Source organism: Pseudorca crassidens, chromosome 13, assembly GCF_039906515.1.
Source record: "Pseudorca crassidens isolate mPseCra1 chromosome 13, mPseCra1.hap1, whole genome shotgun sequence".
Classification (NCBI taxonomy): Eukaryota; Metazoa; Chordata; class Mammalia; order Artiodactyla; family Delphinidae; genus Pseudorca; species Pseudorca crassidens.
Window position 1 is genome coordinate 68302974 of NC_090308.1, and position 16414 is coordinate 68319387.

Here is a 16414-nt window from a genome sequence, read left to right on the forward strand (position 1 = left end):
AAACAAGATTTGCTTTATTGGGTATGGAAGAGGTTTATCCAGTAATTATCCAGTAATATAATTAATAATGTAGATCAATGTTTTTTCAAAATAAACTGTAGTCCTCTTTGAATTTTGGATTAAATATATGAATATATGGAATAATTATAAAGGTCACGAATGTTAAGAGCAGTAAGAGAGAACCGAAATCCACCTGGTCTGTGGAGGTGGCTATGACAGTGCAAAAGTCTGGGACTTGGGTTTCCTGCCCAGCTCTTTTCTACACTTCATATACTGGCTCTGGGACCTGCAACAGGCTGCTCTCAGTGGTTCTGTTTTCTCATCTCTAAAATGAAGGCATTCAATTTCATGACATCTAATATCATTTCCAACTGTAAAATTCTGTTTCTAAGTTATTCTTATTCCAAGAGGAAAAGGATTTCATTTTCATTTCTGCACGTCTTTAATTTTAGCTAAACTCATGCCTAGAAATGGCTCCATAAAAAGATAAAAGTACTTTTTCTTTCTCTCTGTTTGTTATATACATAGAAAATGTCTGTTATCAATGCTTCCTGGGTTTAGAAAAGTGATTTTTACTATGCCTTTTACTTTCTGAACTTCTAAGATTATGACCCATGAAGTGAAGTTAAAATAAGCTCATCAAAGATAGATTGACTTAAATTGTTCTTTTGCCTATTTTTTCCCCGTAGATGGCTTTTGATAAATAACCTTGGGAAATCATTTAAAGAGATGAAACATCCTCCCTCATTGTCCCAGCTTCTTTGTTTAGATGATGACAAGGTTTTATAAAAAGGCATGTTCAATGAACTGCGTGTACGTCAGTGGCTTTGAATTGGTTTTTCAGTTTCACTTCTCTTTTAACATATATTTTAAACAGCAGAGACATAAGAATTCACATCAAAGTTATGAGTCAAAACAAATGATCAGGTTACACCTGTTCTGCTTACACTACCTTGGAAACCACTGGACTCCATTTTCCTCAGCTTAAAACACCAGTTCCCTCTCAGGGAAATGATATAATCAACTCATGTTTTTTTAAATGGAATGAGCAGCAGACTGGATTTCTTTCTAATCTTCACATCTGTGTCAAGAGGTAAGTTAAGCTTATTTCTCTTATGGTAGGATTTGTTTATTTAATGGGAAAATGCCATTTCTTGTAATTGGGTAGTCATTACCTCTTTCCCAAAAGTTTCCCTCAGGGAAGGGATCCTAATTATGACAGACTTAGACATTCTGCTTTTCAGTTTTGTGCCGCATCACAGATGCCCTTTCTGGATGAGCTGCCGCTAAGTTAAGTTGCCCATTTGGAACGTGTGGATGACAAGGGCTTCGGGAGCCTGTGACCAGGACAGAAGCCTGGCCTGAGCACAGGGTGTGGACTGATTTAAGTGAGGTGATGGGAGCACAGAGGCACAGCCTAGGACGCTTCAGTGGCCTTTTCTGTGTGGCCTGAGGACAACCTTTGCACTGTTCCTAAGAGGGGGTCCTCTGAAAATGGCAATGCCTTTATTCACACAGGAAAATGAAATACCAGGCACGTGGTACATATGGACACGTGTCAGCCTGGGTGGGTACTGTTCTACTCAGCACTGCTTATGGACCCTCAGTATTGACAATTCAAGTTTTAGTATACTGTTATTGATATGTATAAAACATAAAATTAGGCGTAAAACAATTTTACATCTACAGGCTAATCTTTAGACTTATGGCTTTTATGGGGCTATATTTACAAAAGAAAAACCAAATGTTGCGAAACCAATAAATAAAATTTAAACTAATTAAAGTTTAGCAGACAAAAGATGTCGTTTTGCTGAAATGAAATCGCTACTCATGGCGAGAATGAGATTCTGACTGCGGGGCCCTCGTGATGGGCCAGCTTGACGTGCCGGGCTGGTCCTGGCTGCTTCATCCACCACACGTCCCCGTTCCAGCCACCAGCACCTTGGCTCCCGCGGCTCTCCCTGTGGCTTCGTGTGGCTTTTTCCTGAGCACAACCCATCCTGTGCTGCTGCTCACAGGCCTAGGTGATTAAAGTTCTGCAACTTGGCTGCAAGATGCTTTTAAATATGATTTATATATCAGAGGCCAATAAACATTTTCTGCAGAAGGCCTGATAGTTAATATTTTAGGCTTTGAGAGCAGCTTTATCTCTATTGCAACTACTCAACTCTGCTGTTTGGGCATAAAAGCCGCCCAAAGACAATCATAAATGAATGGGCATGGCTGTGTCCCAAAAAACGTTATTTACAAAACAAGTGGTGGGCTGGATTTGGCCTGAAGGCTGTGTAGTTTGCCAAACACATAAATAGGAGTGCTGAAATCCTGAGGCTGCCCTTGTTATGAGCTGGTCATTCAGCGGTGCTTCTGTTGGCTTGTTTGAAGATCCTAGACCAAAAGCACACACACGTACTCTTCTCATAGACCCTTGAGAATCTAACAACAGCCCTTCAGGAGCCACAGGTCCTGGGTTGAGAAACTTTCTGCTTTGGGCATTTCCCAAATAGGCCATCTCTAAAAATGAAAATGCCTTAAAATCGAACAAGGGGTTAAAGTGTTCACACGTGTCAGAATGTTCTATGGGCCTCAGAGATGGAAAGAGGTCCCCGAGAGGAAACTGTTTTCTTTGGGGGTTAAATGATTTGTGTGCAAGGTTGGACAGAAATTAGCTCCAGGGGGAGCTGGAGACCCATCCTGCAGGACCTGGCTTCTGCTGCTGGATTTTCTACTGATTACTGCGCGTTGTGGACAAGCCATGTCCCTGAGTTTTGGTTTCCTCGTCAGTGCATTAAGGGTCCTACCGCTCACTGCCTACTACAGAAGATGGGGTGGGGGTCAGATGAGAGGCTGTGAGATGTTTCGGAAACGGTCAAGCACTATCCAGGGATAATACTATCCAAGGTATTATTATTACTGAGAAGCAAAAGAAGCTGGGTATGGAGGCTGATGGCTTTTTCAGGGCTTGTCACCAGTGGTGTGTGTGGCATTTGATATCTGGTGCCCCTCTAATGCAAGCTTCAAAACAGCACTCCTTGGTAACGACAGAGCAGGTCCCCTGCTCCTGGCAGTGCCAGGGTTTCTTGGACAGTGTTTGTGCCCATTCAGAGCCCAGAGAGGGCACTTGCTTCCTGATGCCTGAACCACACAAGAAGTGCAGCCTCCTGTGTGGCGAGAAGTTGCTGGCATGGCAAAGGCTCATCCTGCAATAAGAGAAGAATGGGCGGGCTGGTGCTCAGGTCCAAAGGCTCAGAAGCTCAGGTTTATAGTTAGTACACCCTGAGTGGAGTCATCCCTAAGGGACCCATCCACATGAGCCAAGCCCCAGGAAGCCTGATTTATAAAGCACCTCTCCAGGGACTGGAAGTCTAGCATCTAATCTCAAGAGGATTTCATTGCACAGCTTAAGGAATCTCAGCAAGAAAACAATTCCTCAGAAGGTTGCTTGGTCACTTGGAGTCATGAGAATCAAATGATTGTAATGGACATTTAATCCAGGATGTATAGGAGCCAGATGCATTAGCTATCCTTGTCCTACCAGATGGTTACCGGGACTCAATTTTTTAAACCTAAGACTTGCGCATATTCTCACTAGCTCTGACAATAGCTCAGCATGTTTGCAATAGGGGTTGTCCCAGAAAACCCAGGATCCTCAGTTGCAGAAGAGAGAGTGGTGTCTGCACATTACTGTGTTCTCCCTACCCGGAGAACTGTGTAGACTCTTAGCAGGTCCATGCCATTTTAGGTCGTTTCTGTTCACCTATCTTTCACGCAGACCTCTACTTTTTTGTGAACCTTTGCTGCCACGTCTTGATGCCGCTCACAGGACCACATGGTTGGTTGTCTTCTCTCTGTTTCTTCATTTACTACCCACTTTACTCAGGTACCTTCTGGTTGCTATGATTGGAAAAACCTTTCCAATTCTCTTCCTTTTTTTAAAAAAAAATGTATTTATTTATTTTTGGCTGCATTAGGTCTTCGATGCTGCGCACGGGCTTTCTCTAGTTGCAGCAAGCAGGAGCTACTCTTCATTGCAGCTCGCAGGCTTCTCATTGCGGTGGCTTGTCTTTGTTGTGGAGCACAGGCTCTAGGACCATGGGCTTCAGTAGTTGTGACATGTGGGCTCAGTAGTTGTGGCTCACAGGCTCTAGAGCACAGGCTCAGTAGTTGTGGCGCACGGGCTTAGTTGCTCTGCGGCATGTGGGATCTTCCCGGACCAGGCCTCGAACCCGTGTCCCCTGCACTGGCAGGTGGATTCTTAACCGCTGTGCCACCAGGGAAGCCCTCCAATTCTCTTCTTGATGTTCGAAGTCTTGCATAATCTTACACCCTTAAATCTACATACCTACCAACTTTCTAGTATTTTCCCAGGTTATCCCAGGAATACAGGACAGATGATCTCTCTGGGGTGGGTTTCTTCTATAAATAACATCCCATGATGTTTTTTACTCATTTCACACTCAAAGGAGGTATTTGTCTCCAAATTCTGAGTTACTTAATTTAGCCTGACAGTGCTCTCACTCCAGGACGTCATGTTTTAGGGAGGCCTGTGATACTATTCTTAATTTCTCTTAATCAGTTAGTAGAACCTTAGAATAGCTGGTGGAGGATTTTGAGTTTTAAGGGTTTTGCTCTTATATTTTTGTCATTGATCCATTTTGAGTTAAATTTTTTTAATGGCGTGAGGAAGGGATCCAACTTCATTCTTTTGCATGTGGAAATCTGATCGTCCCGGCACCTTCTTCTCACTCCCATTTTTTTTTCACAGAACAAAGAATAAACTTCTTTAAGATGTGTTCAACGTCACCAATCATTAGAGAAATGCAAATCAGGGCTACAATGAGGTATCACCTCACACCAGTCAGAATGGCCATCATCAAAAAATCTACAAAAAAAAAAAAAAATCTACAAACAATAAAGGGCTGGAGAGGGTGTGGAGAAAAGGGAACCCTCTTGCACTGTTGGTAGGAATGTAATTTGAAGCAGCCACTATGGAGAACACTATGGAGGTTCCTTAAAAAGCTAAAAATAGAACTACCATACGACCCAGCAATCCCGCTACTGGGCATATACCCTGAGAAAACTATAATTCAAAAAGTGTCATGTACCACAATGATCATTGTAGCACTATTTACAATAGTCAGGTCATGGAAGCAACCTAAGTGTCCATCAACAGGTGAATGGATAAAGAAGATATGGCACATATATACAATGGAACATTACTCAGCCATAAAAAGAAACGAAATTGAGTTATTTGTAGTGAGGTGGATGGACCTAGAGTCTGTCATACAGAGTGAAGTAAGTCAGAAAGAGCAAAACAAATACCGTATGCTAACACATATATATGGAACCTAAAAAAAAAAAAAAAAAAAGTGGTTCTGAAGAACCTAGGAGCAGGATAGGAATAAAGATGCAGATGTAGAGAATGGACTTGAGGACACAGGGAGGGAGAAGGGTAAGCTGGGGCAAAGTGAGAGAGTGGCATGGACATACACGCACTACCAAATGTAAAATAGATAGCTAGTGGGAAGCAGCCACATAGCACAGGAAGATCAGCTCCATGCTTTGTGACCACCTAGAGGGGTGGGATAGGGAGGGAGGGAGGGAGACGCAAGAGGGAGGAGATATGGGGAGATATGTACATGTATAGCTGATTCACTTTGTTACAAAGCAGAAACTAACACCCCATTGTAAAGCAATTATACTCCAATAAAGATGTTAAAAAAAAAATGTGTTCAAAGCCCTCCAGAATATAAGTTCCAAACTTTCTCCCCAACCTCTTTAAATCCACTCCCCCTAGAGAAATGTACACATGCACATTATTTCCCAATACACATTTCACTTATATTCCACAGAACTCTGTTCAACTTATTTTGTCTGTAATCCATAACAGACAAAATTAATTTAGATCAAATGTTTGGGGGAAATTTCCAATTTCCAAAATTATTCCTCATATTGGAATATTGAATATTTTACTTTCTGAAAATATTTGTTTTCCAAACTAAATTCCTATGCAGTTAACTGCTGCTTTTTAAGAGAAAAGAGAGAGTCATAGGATAATTTGTACATTAGAAATAGTAAACGGAAACTCTAAAAATTGGGAGTAATCCTTAGTAATTTAATAAAAGGGATAAATTAAAGACCCTTTTTAAAAATAAGGAGACAATCTACATTATTAAGAGATAAAAATGTTGAGCTGATGACTTCACCGCTTTCAAATGCTTAAAGGGCTATTACTGGGAGATTCCTAACTATTATCCTTCATAGGAACAGAGCTAGAGAAAAAAGAAAAAGAAAAAAAAACATATATACTTACCTTGCAATTGGAAAGACTTCACTTTGACACCAAGAAAAGGTTTTTAATGGAAAAACTAAAAATTATAATGATAATGCTTACTGAGCACCTACCGTGTGTCAGTCTCTGTTTTGAGCCCCATGAGGTAGGTACTATTATTATCACGGATGAACTTGGACTTGAACCCAAGGAGTCCAACACTGTGTTCAGGCTCTTATCCGCTATGGTAAACCACCCCTGTTAAAAGTGGACTCATATTAGAACACCCCTCCCTCCTGAGGAAAGCCATTGCCTTTCCATCAGCAGAGAACTTCAAAATAGGATGGACATTAGTCAGGTGAAATTCATAGTCCTGACACATTTGATGGCGTCTTCTGATCCTATTCAAACACCAGTCACTTTCTTACTACTTTTCTTTTTGAAGAAAAGAAAATCTCTTACCTTTATCCATTCTCTGAAATGTCCAACAGGGTACTTTTAAATATTTTGCAACATTACATAAATATCCTCCTGAATAATACAGACAAATGCCCAATGACACATGTCATAGGGAAACATAAGACCCTTTTGTCCCCTTTTTAATCTTTGGGGCTTTGTTTTAATAATTCATGGAGATGTTAACCTTTCAGGTGGATTTGAGAATCCTTTTTATTTAATACAATTTTGTTTGTGTTCTGAAAACCAAGGACATTGAAGTATTTATTCCCTGCTGAATAGGGCATTGTGTACGTGTGTCTTTGTTGTCTCTGAAAATACCTCTTAACCTTCATACATGTCAGGGTTCTAGCATGTGAGCTTGTTACATAATGTTCCCTCTGGAGGAGATCATGTGACGAGCTCTGGCAGGAACGCTACTATCACAATATCCCCATTTTCTTTACCTTCTGGTTCCCCTCACATCATCATTTCCATGATGCTCCTCTGGCGGAGTCTATAGAGAAGGCAAGATGTAATCCATCTTTGTAATAGGAGATAGGACCTGAAATGGCAAGGTTCTCACCTGAGAAATCATGAAGTATCTTAGGGGCAGACCTGGAGCTCCAGTCCACATCTTCTGATTGTACTAGAGACGCAATGGTTTCAACTGGAGAGATTTTGCTACATCTCCCCAGTGTACATTTGGAATCGTCCGGAGACATTTCTGGTTGTCACAAATAGGGTGGGAGGTGGTGCTACTGACATCTAGCTGGGAGAAGCCAGGGACGCTGCTAAACAGCCTACAATGCACAGGACAGCTGCTGGAACAAAGAATTATCCAGCCCAAAATGTCAATGGTGCCACTGTTGAGAAACTCTGTTTTAGAGTAACGAAAATTGGATTTGAACCCTGCTTTGCCTCTTATTTTGTGACCCTGGGAAGTGGCTTTATTTTTCAGAGTCTGCTTTCTCATCTGAAAGAACAACACAACCGCCACCATAAACAAACCAACAAAAACCCCACTTTCCAGGCTGGTTGTGAGAGACCAACTCAAAAGAGCACTAAACAGAGAAGGCTGAGCACACTGTAGGCTCAAGAAACAAAAATCAGGGGCTTCCCTGGTGGCGCAGTGGTTGAGAGTCCGCCTGCCGATGTAGGGGATACGGGTTCGTGCCCCGGTCCGGGAAGATCCCACGTGCCGCGGAGCGGCTGGGCCCGTGAGCCATGGCCGCTGAGCCTGCGCGTCCGGAGCCTGTGCTCCACAACGGGAGAGGCCACGGCAGTGAGAGGCCCGCGTACCGCAAAAAAAAAAAAAAAAGAAAAAAAGAAAAAGAAAAATCACTGCCCAGCCCATGGAGTTCAGTTACATGACAAGATGGAAGCCAAGAGTGCAAGAAAGACAGTGTCGCTGAGTTGGAAAAGAAGGCTCTCTAGCTTCCTATCCACTTTTGTAGGGTAACGAGCAAAAGAGACGGAGAGGGGCGCAAGAGAACTGAGCAGCATTGAGGGTGTACTAGGAGGGGAACAGAGGAGATGCTGAGACCGGACGTAGAAAGCAGTGGCAGGGCTGTATGGGTGAGAGAGAGCTCAGCAGTGACTTGGAAGTGAATTTGAGAGATATTTAGGAGGAATCAGAAGAACTTGGTGAGCAATTTTAAAAGGGTCGTGAGAGAGGCATCTAGGATGAATATGAGATTTCTGACCTGGGTGCTTGGGCGTTAGTGATGCTGTTTAACCACATAAGGAAATCAAAGAGCAGAGCAGATAATACATTGAACTACAGACATATCAAGTTTGAGATGCCTGTAGGATATTTAGATAATAGCCAGGAGGCAGTGAGATCTGGAAGTCTGGGGAGGAGCCTAAGATTTGAGAAACGAGAACCTGAAAGCAGTAGTTGAATCTGTAGGAATGCATGAGGTTTTGCAGGGAGGGCATATGGAGGGAGAAAAGAGCAGAGGACAGAGCTGTTCAGGGCTGGGCAAAGACAACTACAATCAAGAGGATCAGAATAACAGAAAGAGCGGGGAGAGTGGTATGGAAATCAAGGCTGAAAGAGTTTCAAAAACACAAGTGCAGGCAACAGTATCAAACACCACAGGAAAATTAAAGGAGATTTGAAGTGTCCAGAACACTTGGTAATTGAGAGGTAGTTGAAGTTAAGTGCAATGCTGAGAAGAAAAACTAGACTCAGTGAGTTGATGAGTAAATAATAGTTGAGGAAGTAGAAATAAGGGATAAAGATAGAGGTTGTCAGAAAGAGAAGCTGTGAAGATTCCCCCACTAAAAATGGACAACACTTCAGCACGTTTATACACTGAGAGGAAGGGAGCAGTGGAGGGTGAAGATACAGAATTCAGAGCAGGGGAAATGGGTAGATCAAGAATGGGATTAGAGCTGGAATGATCATGATCATTTTGAGGTGAGAAGAGACCAACCCTCTCCCTCCAAACTGGGTAAAGAAGGTAAGTTGGGCACCGATGTAAGTAGATCTGGAGGGATGAGGGAGCATGAGTTTGAGGGAGTTCATAGTGGAGAGCCTCACTTCTCACTATCAAATTGTAGGCAAGCAGCTGGGATGAGATACGGGACACAGGAGGCAGTAGGGACAGGGAATAACCTTTAGGGATTAGGGACGGGCACTGACAAATTAGAGAAAGTGAGTAGAGACTACAACTTCAATGTGTGGAATCCAAAAATTAATACACAGAAATAGACTCACAGACATAGAAAACAAACGTATGGTTACCAAAAAGGAAAAAGGTGGGAAGGGATAAATTAAGGGTTTGAGATTAACAGACACACACGACCATATATAAAATAGATTAGCAACAAGGATTTACTGTAGAACACAGGGAACTATAGTCAGTATCTTATAATAACCTATAATGGAAAATAACCTGAAATAAACATATATAGGAATCACTTTGCTTACACCTGAAACTAACACAATATTGTAAATCTACTATACTTCAATAAAAAAAGAACATTAAAAAAAAAGAGAAGCTGGCATGTGAGGGATATCTCAAGGTACCAAGGTCACCTTGGGATTCATATCTAATTCTTTCTAGATCAGCCATAGAACCCAACCATCTTTAGAGAGAAGCCAAAAAGTAGAAGGATTTGTCTGGGAATGGGCTAGTGTGTGTGGGATGACAAACCAAATTCCAAGTTAAACTGGGCATGGGCTCATTTACGTCCTGTGGACCAGCTGTGTCACCTCCTTGTATGAAAGCAAGCATATCCTATGGGATTCTTAGAGAGCCCTGAACATCCAGGGTTGTAATAATGCAAAAAGTCAAGTTTATCTTCCATAATTCCATAATCTACAAGTAAGACAGTAGAAATGATCAATGGAATAGAAGTAAATGAATCATGATGAAACTGTTTTCTTTTGCAGAATATTGCCTTCTTTGGAATCTAAGTCATGAGTTGGACGTTCCTCAGAGACCTCCTGAGTGGAGTAAATAAATACTCCACTGGGATTGGGCGGATCTGGCTGGCGGTCACGTTCATCTTCCGTTTGCTGGTCTACATGGTGGCGGCAGAGCATGTATGGAAAGATGAGCAGAAAGAGTTTGAGTGCAACGTTAGACAGCCTGGTTGTGAAAATGTGTGTTTTGACTACTTCTTCCCCATCTCCCAGGTCAGACTTTGGGCCTTACAACTGATCGTGGTCTCCACGCCTTCACTTCTGGTGGTTCTACATGTAGCCTATCGTGAGGGTAGAGAGAAAAGGCACAGGAAGAAACTCTATGTCAGCCCAGGCACCATGGATGGGGGCCTGTGGTACACTTACCTGATCAGCCTCATTGTTAAAACTGGTTTTGAAATTGGCTTCCTGGTTTTATTTTACAAGCTCTATGGTGGCTTTAGTGTTCCCTACTTTATGAAGTGTGATTTGAAGCCTTGTCCCAACACTGTGGACTGCTTCGTCTCCAAACCCACGGAGAAAACCATCTTCATCCTCTTCTTGGTCATTACCTCATGCCTGTGCGTTGTGTTGAATTTCACTGAACTGAGTTTTTTGGTCCTCAAGTGTTTTATTAAGTGCTGTCTCCAAAAATACTCTAAAAAACTCAAGTCCTCAGTGTGTGAGTGCCACAACCTCAGATATGTTAAATATGGTGAGATGGGGGCCCCTCCCTTGCTCCAGAAGCACCATTTAGACTCAGCCATGAGCACAGCCCAGGGAGGGGAAACAAAGGTACTCTGTGGCACACAAGAGGCTTAAAGCAAACCCGCATCCCTCTGAAGTAGACATAGGCTTCCTTGGAAAACGAAGGGTGTCAGCCTTAATGTCAATTGAGAGGAATTTTTTAATTTTTCAATATGTGCTAGACAGAGGTCTCATTGTTTGGTGGTAGCGTTCATCCACATGAACCCTACATGAGTTGTGTTTGAATGGTTAATTGCAACTTAGTCTGAAGAAAGCCAACTAACAGCATTCTTCTAAGTGCTTAGATCTATCAACTGGAAAATATAAAAAGTGACACTTCTTTCGAATGTGATGGCGTCCAAACAACAATTGAGGCACTGGCAATCGTTCCAAGTGGCAGCCAACACTCCACTCACTCAGCCCTACTCAAACTTTGTAGAGAAAGCCTGTGATGAGGGTGGGGTAGCAGCTAACCAGGGGCACACAGAAGCACATTCAGTGAGGGGGTTCAGCCTGGGGAAAACTCCACAGAGCCCAGGACGCTTTGCAGTTTAGGTGTCCCTGGATATAAGTGGACTAGGGGAAAGGGAAGAAAGCCATCATTTACTGGCCTCCAGCTTAAATACAAATGTTACTGGGAGATAATTCCACTTAAGCCTGAACTAGCAGACATTTGCAAGGGTCATTCTAGAGTCATGAGGGAAGGCAGGTCCCACAGAGAGAAGCACATTGGTAGGGAGCAAGGGGAAGACCCAGATAAAGAATATGCCTACCTGATAGTTACTGAACACTTATCTTTAACCACAGAACAATGAAATACTTTGTAAATTTCCATATGTTGGACATTTATACAATCAGGAATTCACAATGTACTATACAATATGTCATAGTTTGCCTACGATTTGCTAGTACATCTCCTTCTAGAATAGATAGTAAAATGTGTACTATGCTGTTACATTGGTTCAAAAAATGTAAAAAGAAGAAAAAGATATGTTTATTATCACTTGATTTGAAAACTATGGCTTTCTTTTACTTTCCTATTTAAAAAAAAATCACAGATACATTCTCCTTGGATTTAATACTCTAACATATGTGCATTTCTCCAGAATAAAAATGAAGTGTTTTTGCGGTGTTACTCGACTGTCATCGATATCGTTACTTGGCTGCCCTGGGCATGATTGTTCTGTGAAATAAAACTTGTTCTGACAATTTTAGAATAGGATTTGCAACCCTGCCTGGTAAAGATAGCTCAGAAATCATTCTTCTCCGCTGGGATTTTTTAAACAAAATGTAAGTTCATAAAAATGTAATTTTAACTAAAATTATGTCATGTCTTCCACAGCCTGCCCTCTTTAACATAAAATGTCTCACTACAGTTCGTGCATAACAAAGGTTATTTGTGTCATCATGTAGCCTCCAGACCATGCCGCCAACAGTGGTCATAATCTGTTTTAAAGACTGTCTGGACAGCAGAGAGGATGTGAACTCTGTGGTCCCCCTCCTCCAGTTTACACCACATGTCACTGCTGGACTCAGGTACTTGTATCCATTGTACTTTACCTTGTGACATGAAAACATGTTTGTGTTTTCACAAAAGCTAGCCTTCACAAATTCAGGTAACCAGGAAGGACTTAAAGGAACATATATTTTTTTCTACAGTAATAGGTGGTTAGAGAGGTTTAAGGTTTTGGAGGCCCTGATCATGGCATGGAATCTAGAACATAGGGTTTTAGTGCACAGAACTGGAATGGACATCAGGGAATTTTTCAGTCTGAGGATGAATTTGCTGCCGAAACGCCTTAGGGGACCTCAGCCTCTTCACCTCAGTTATGACAACAAGCTCTGCTCAAGCTAAGAGGATTGGATGCATATGTACATTCTTGCCTTTCCACTTTGCGTACAGAGGAGACTTAAAGGTAATGGAGGTAAAGGCCATGCATGAAGTTGTTTAGATAGGAAGGGGAATAATTTTTTTCTTTTTAAAGCTTAATTAATTTACAAAATGAGTTTCCTATATGAACATTCTGGAGGTTGTCTTGGTGTCAGTGAAGACCCAAAGCATTTGATTGAGAGAAACTGGCAGTTAAATTTTGCCATCTTTATTCTTTCTCTTATCAATAAATATTCATGGAGTAATGATTAATAGAAGCAAGACACTGTGTTGTGGATCTTTAGATATAATTCCCACCTCCAGAAAATTTCCACTTCCATTAAGGAGCATGGAGGTGAAGATGGGGTTGGGTATCTCACACCTGTATCCTGTATTTACATCACCTCACTTGACCCCCCTACAAGCTTCTGGTGCTCAGACAGTAACCTTAGAGATGAAGAAAGTGAGACCCGCAAAGGCGTTACTTCTTTCAGGGACACACAGCTAGTAAAAGCAGAGTTAACAATCACCATAGGTCTGCCTTAAACTACCTGCTCACCACATCAGGCTTCCCAGATCACTAAACAGATGTCTTTCTAATTTCATTCAAGCCATTCCTGACTTGCAATTCTTTTGTTTCCCCTGCCCTCTTCCCCAGAATCTTTCTGGTTACAACTTTGCCCCTGGCCACAGGGTTTCCTCTAATTGGAGCTGGAGGGAATTTTTTTTTCAAGTACTTGGATAGAAGAATGCCAAGCATGCAAGTGGCTATGGTTCCAGTCTTCCCAAGGAAATTAAGCCAACTTTCTTCAGAGAGACAAACTGCAAAGACTAGAGGGGAGGGGAAAAAAGGCAAAGACCTGAGGATGTTTGAATTCTTTGATCCTGCTATCTCTGACACTGGCTCCACCCCTACCCTTTCTGCAGTTTAGTCACATCGAAGATAAATTCCCCATTTTTGTTTAAACTGGTTTAAATTGGGTTTCTGGGCCTTGCAACTAAAAGAGTCCTAATAAAATCATGTTCTTCATTAATTTCTTTCCTGTATAATAGAAAAAAGAGGTATGACTCTTCTCCTGTATTAGCCTTTCCTTTTTAGGCTTCAAGCATCCTAACTTTTACATGTGTGTATGTGTAGAATGTTTGTGTCAATAGGAGGAAAGACGGGAAAGGATGTCAACACTGGTTACAATAAGAGAAGGAGAGATGAACTTTTTCTTTATAAATCTTTTCATTGTTTCACATGTACTTTTGTTTTTAATTACAAAAAAAAATCTCTATATTTCCCAAAGATGCCTTAAACATTTTTTATTTTTTGGCTGCATGGCATGCGGGTTCTTCCCCGGCCACGGATCGAACCCGCGACCCCTGCAGTGGAAGCGCAGAGTCTTAACCACTGGACCGCCAGGGAAGTCCTTAAATTTTTAATAAATAAAATAAAGCAATTGAAAACCCCAAAGTGCCCCATCTCTTTCTAGCTCGCATCTCATCACATGCATGTAACACTTGCCTTAAACATTGATGCCAGTGTATTCCTAGTTTACATTTTATTTAGTCTGTATATTTAGTATGACACAGCACAAACGAGAGGGCATTTTGCAGCTCTGTGAAAAACTGGTGAGGAAGGAAAGCAGTGATGGGGCACGTGGAGGTAAAAAATGTCAGCGTTCAATTGAATTTTAATGACAAAAGCCCAAGGGAGAGACCTGCCAGCAGCTCTTTCTTTAATATAAAATTGGGTCTTTTCTCACAAAGCAAATCTTCTTTCAGCTGTAAAAGACATCGGTGATTGTGGCGAGTTCTGAGAATTTTCCAGAGACCTATCTTGTTTCCACTGTGCCAGAGAGTTTAACAAACAGCCTTCCTATTCTGAGAAGATGTAGATGATCTTTTAAAATTCTATAATTGTACCCATAAATTCTGTCCGAAAGCAATGGGAAATGAGCTCTGGATGTTACCCAAATAAGCCACCATCCCGTCTACTTACAGGTGAAGTATCGGATCCTTCGCCAGCTACGGAGATTTAATTTTCTATTAAAAGAAAAAAGAAAAAATGTTGTCCAGACAAAAGTGATATATGTAGTTTTTTAAATCTTGTTTTAGCTTTTTTATCTTTAATTTATTTTTATCTTAAAGTTTCTCTCAGACATTAATGTCTCCTGTCAGAGTGGAGATAGGCAGAATCGTTGTGGTATAGAACTGCGGCAGGCTCTGCTTGTCTGTGCAGAGCAACAGGAAGGTGAAGAAGTGGACTCCAGAGTCCTAGCCCTCAGGGAAAGGACTGGGGCAGAGGAGACAAATATTAAGCAGTACAATTTCCACATTCTTGTTATAAAAATGTCATTAACTAAATTGATGATCATCAATCCCCTGTTACTAAAAGTATGACTCACTAGGTTAGCCAAGTGCCTTCAATTAAAAAGCACTGATCTCAAAGGAGAGTAAGTACAGTAACTTGAGACCTTTCTGTAGAAGATTAGCAAACCTGATAAGCCAATCTTCTTAGAGAAGATTGCTCCTAATCACATTAATTTCATGATGATATTAAATCTACTGACTGTGACCAAGGTCGAGAATCTTGTCTCATTCATCTCTTCACATCCTTGTATTGCCACAGCTTAGGTCCCTGGTACCGAGGAGTACAGTGTTTCTGGGGGAAAAAATCTTTGTGTTCCTCTTGCCTCTTCCATCTTTCATCTACCCAATATTTATTCCTCTCCACCTAAAAGAATTCTGATTTTGTTGGGGGTGGCAATGTGCCCAGCTTTAAAAAAAAAAAAAGCACATTTCCAAGTCTCCTCTGCATGTAGTTAGCAGTGTGTGACAACCTTCTTGTCAAAACAAGATTTTGTGACTGATGCTTTGGGGAGAGTTAAAAAGTGGAGCCGATCTACCTTGCACGCTTTTTGCTCCCCCCCGTCTCTTCCTGACTGAGACATCATAGCTGGAGCTGCAGTGAACATCTTCTACCATGAGGTGACTCTGAGGATGGAAGCAAGACCTTATGGATGAAGGAGCAGAAAGAAAGCTCCTGGGACATTGACACCATTATGGAATTTCCATTAGCTCCGCACCGCCTGTCTCCATGCTTTTGTTTTTGTTGTTATGTGAAAGAGAACTTAACTCCCACCTGATGTAAGTCATTGATTTGTTAGTCTCTTTCAGTTATAGACAAAAACAGTTCCTGACTACATTCATATTACTAATTAGGATGAAGACACAGAAGGCACGCTTCTACCTACTGAAGACAAGAGAAATGACCAGGATATTGAAAGGCAGAAATGAGACGTGTTTAAAGATCTCAATAGACTTTTGTTCAGAACAAGTCAGGTGAGGAACTTCCCTGGTGCTCCAGTGGGTAAGACTCCGCACTCCCAATGCAGATGGCCCAGGTTTGATCCCTGGTCAGGGATCTAGCTCCCACATGCATGCCGAAACTAGGAAGCCCGCATGCTGCAACGAAGAGCCCGCTGCGGCGCAGCCAAAATAAATAAATAAATAAAATACATAAAAAAAGAACAAGTCAGGTGAAATGCAACAAGTAACCATTCTGCATCAAGATTTAAATTTTAATATGAGACCAGGATTGATATTGGTTCATGAGGTAAAGTCCGTGGAGCTTTAGCTATCCATCACCTTAACATGAACACAGTGTAATATGACGCTAATGAAAGAAAGT

At 41.7% G+C, this 16414-nt stretch overlaps 1 protein-coding gene across 1 annotated transcript; it reads left to right on the forward strand.

The window, feature by feature from the left end:
- Nucleotides 1-10133: 10133 nt before the first annotated feature.
- On the forward strand, nucleotides 10134-10940 carry GJB7 (gap junction protein beta 7). The gene has a single exon (XM_067702966.1). The coding sequence runs from the start codon at nucleotides 10134-10136 to the stop codon at nucleotides 10938-10940; it is 807 nt and encodes a 268-aa protein (XP_067559067.1).
- Nucleotides 10941-16414: the final 5474 nt, after the last annotated feature.

What these genes read in the sequence shown, in the direction of transcription:
- GJB7 (XM_067702966.1), top strand. Translation starts at nt 10,134, where the DNA reads ATGAGTTGGACGTTCCTCAGAGACCTCCTGAGTGGAGTAAATAAATAC.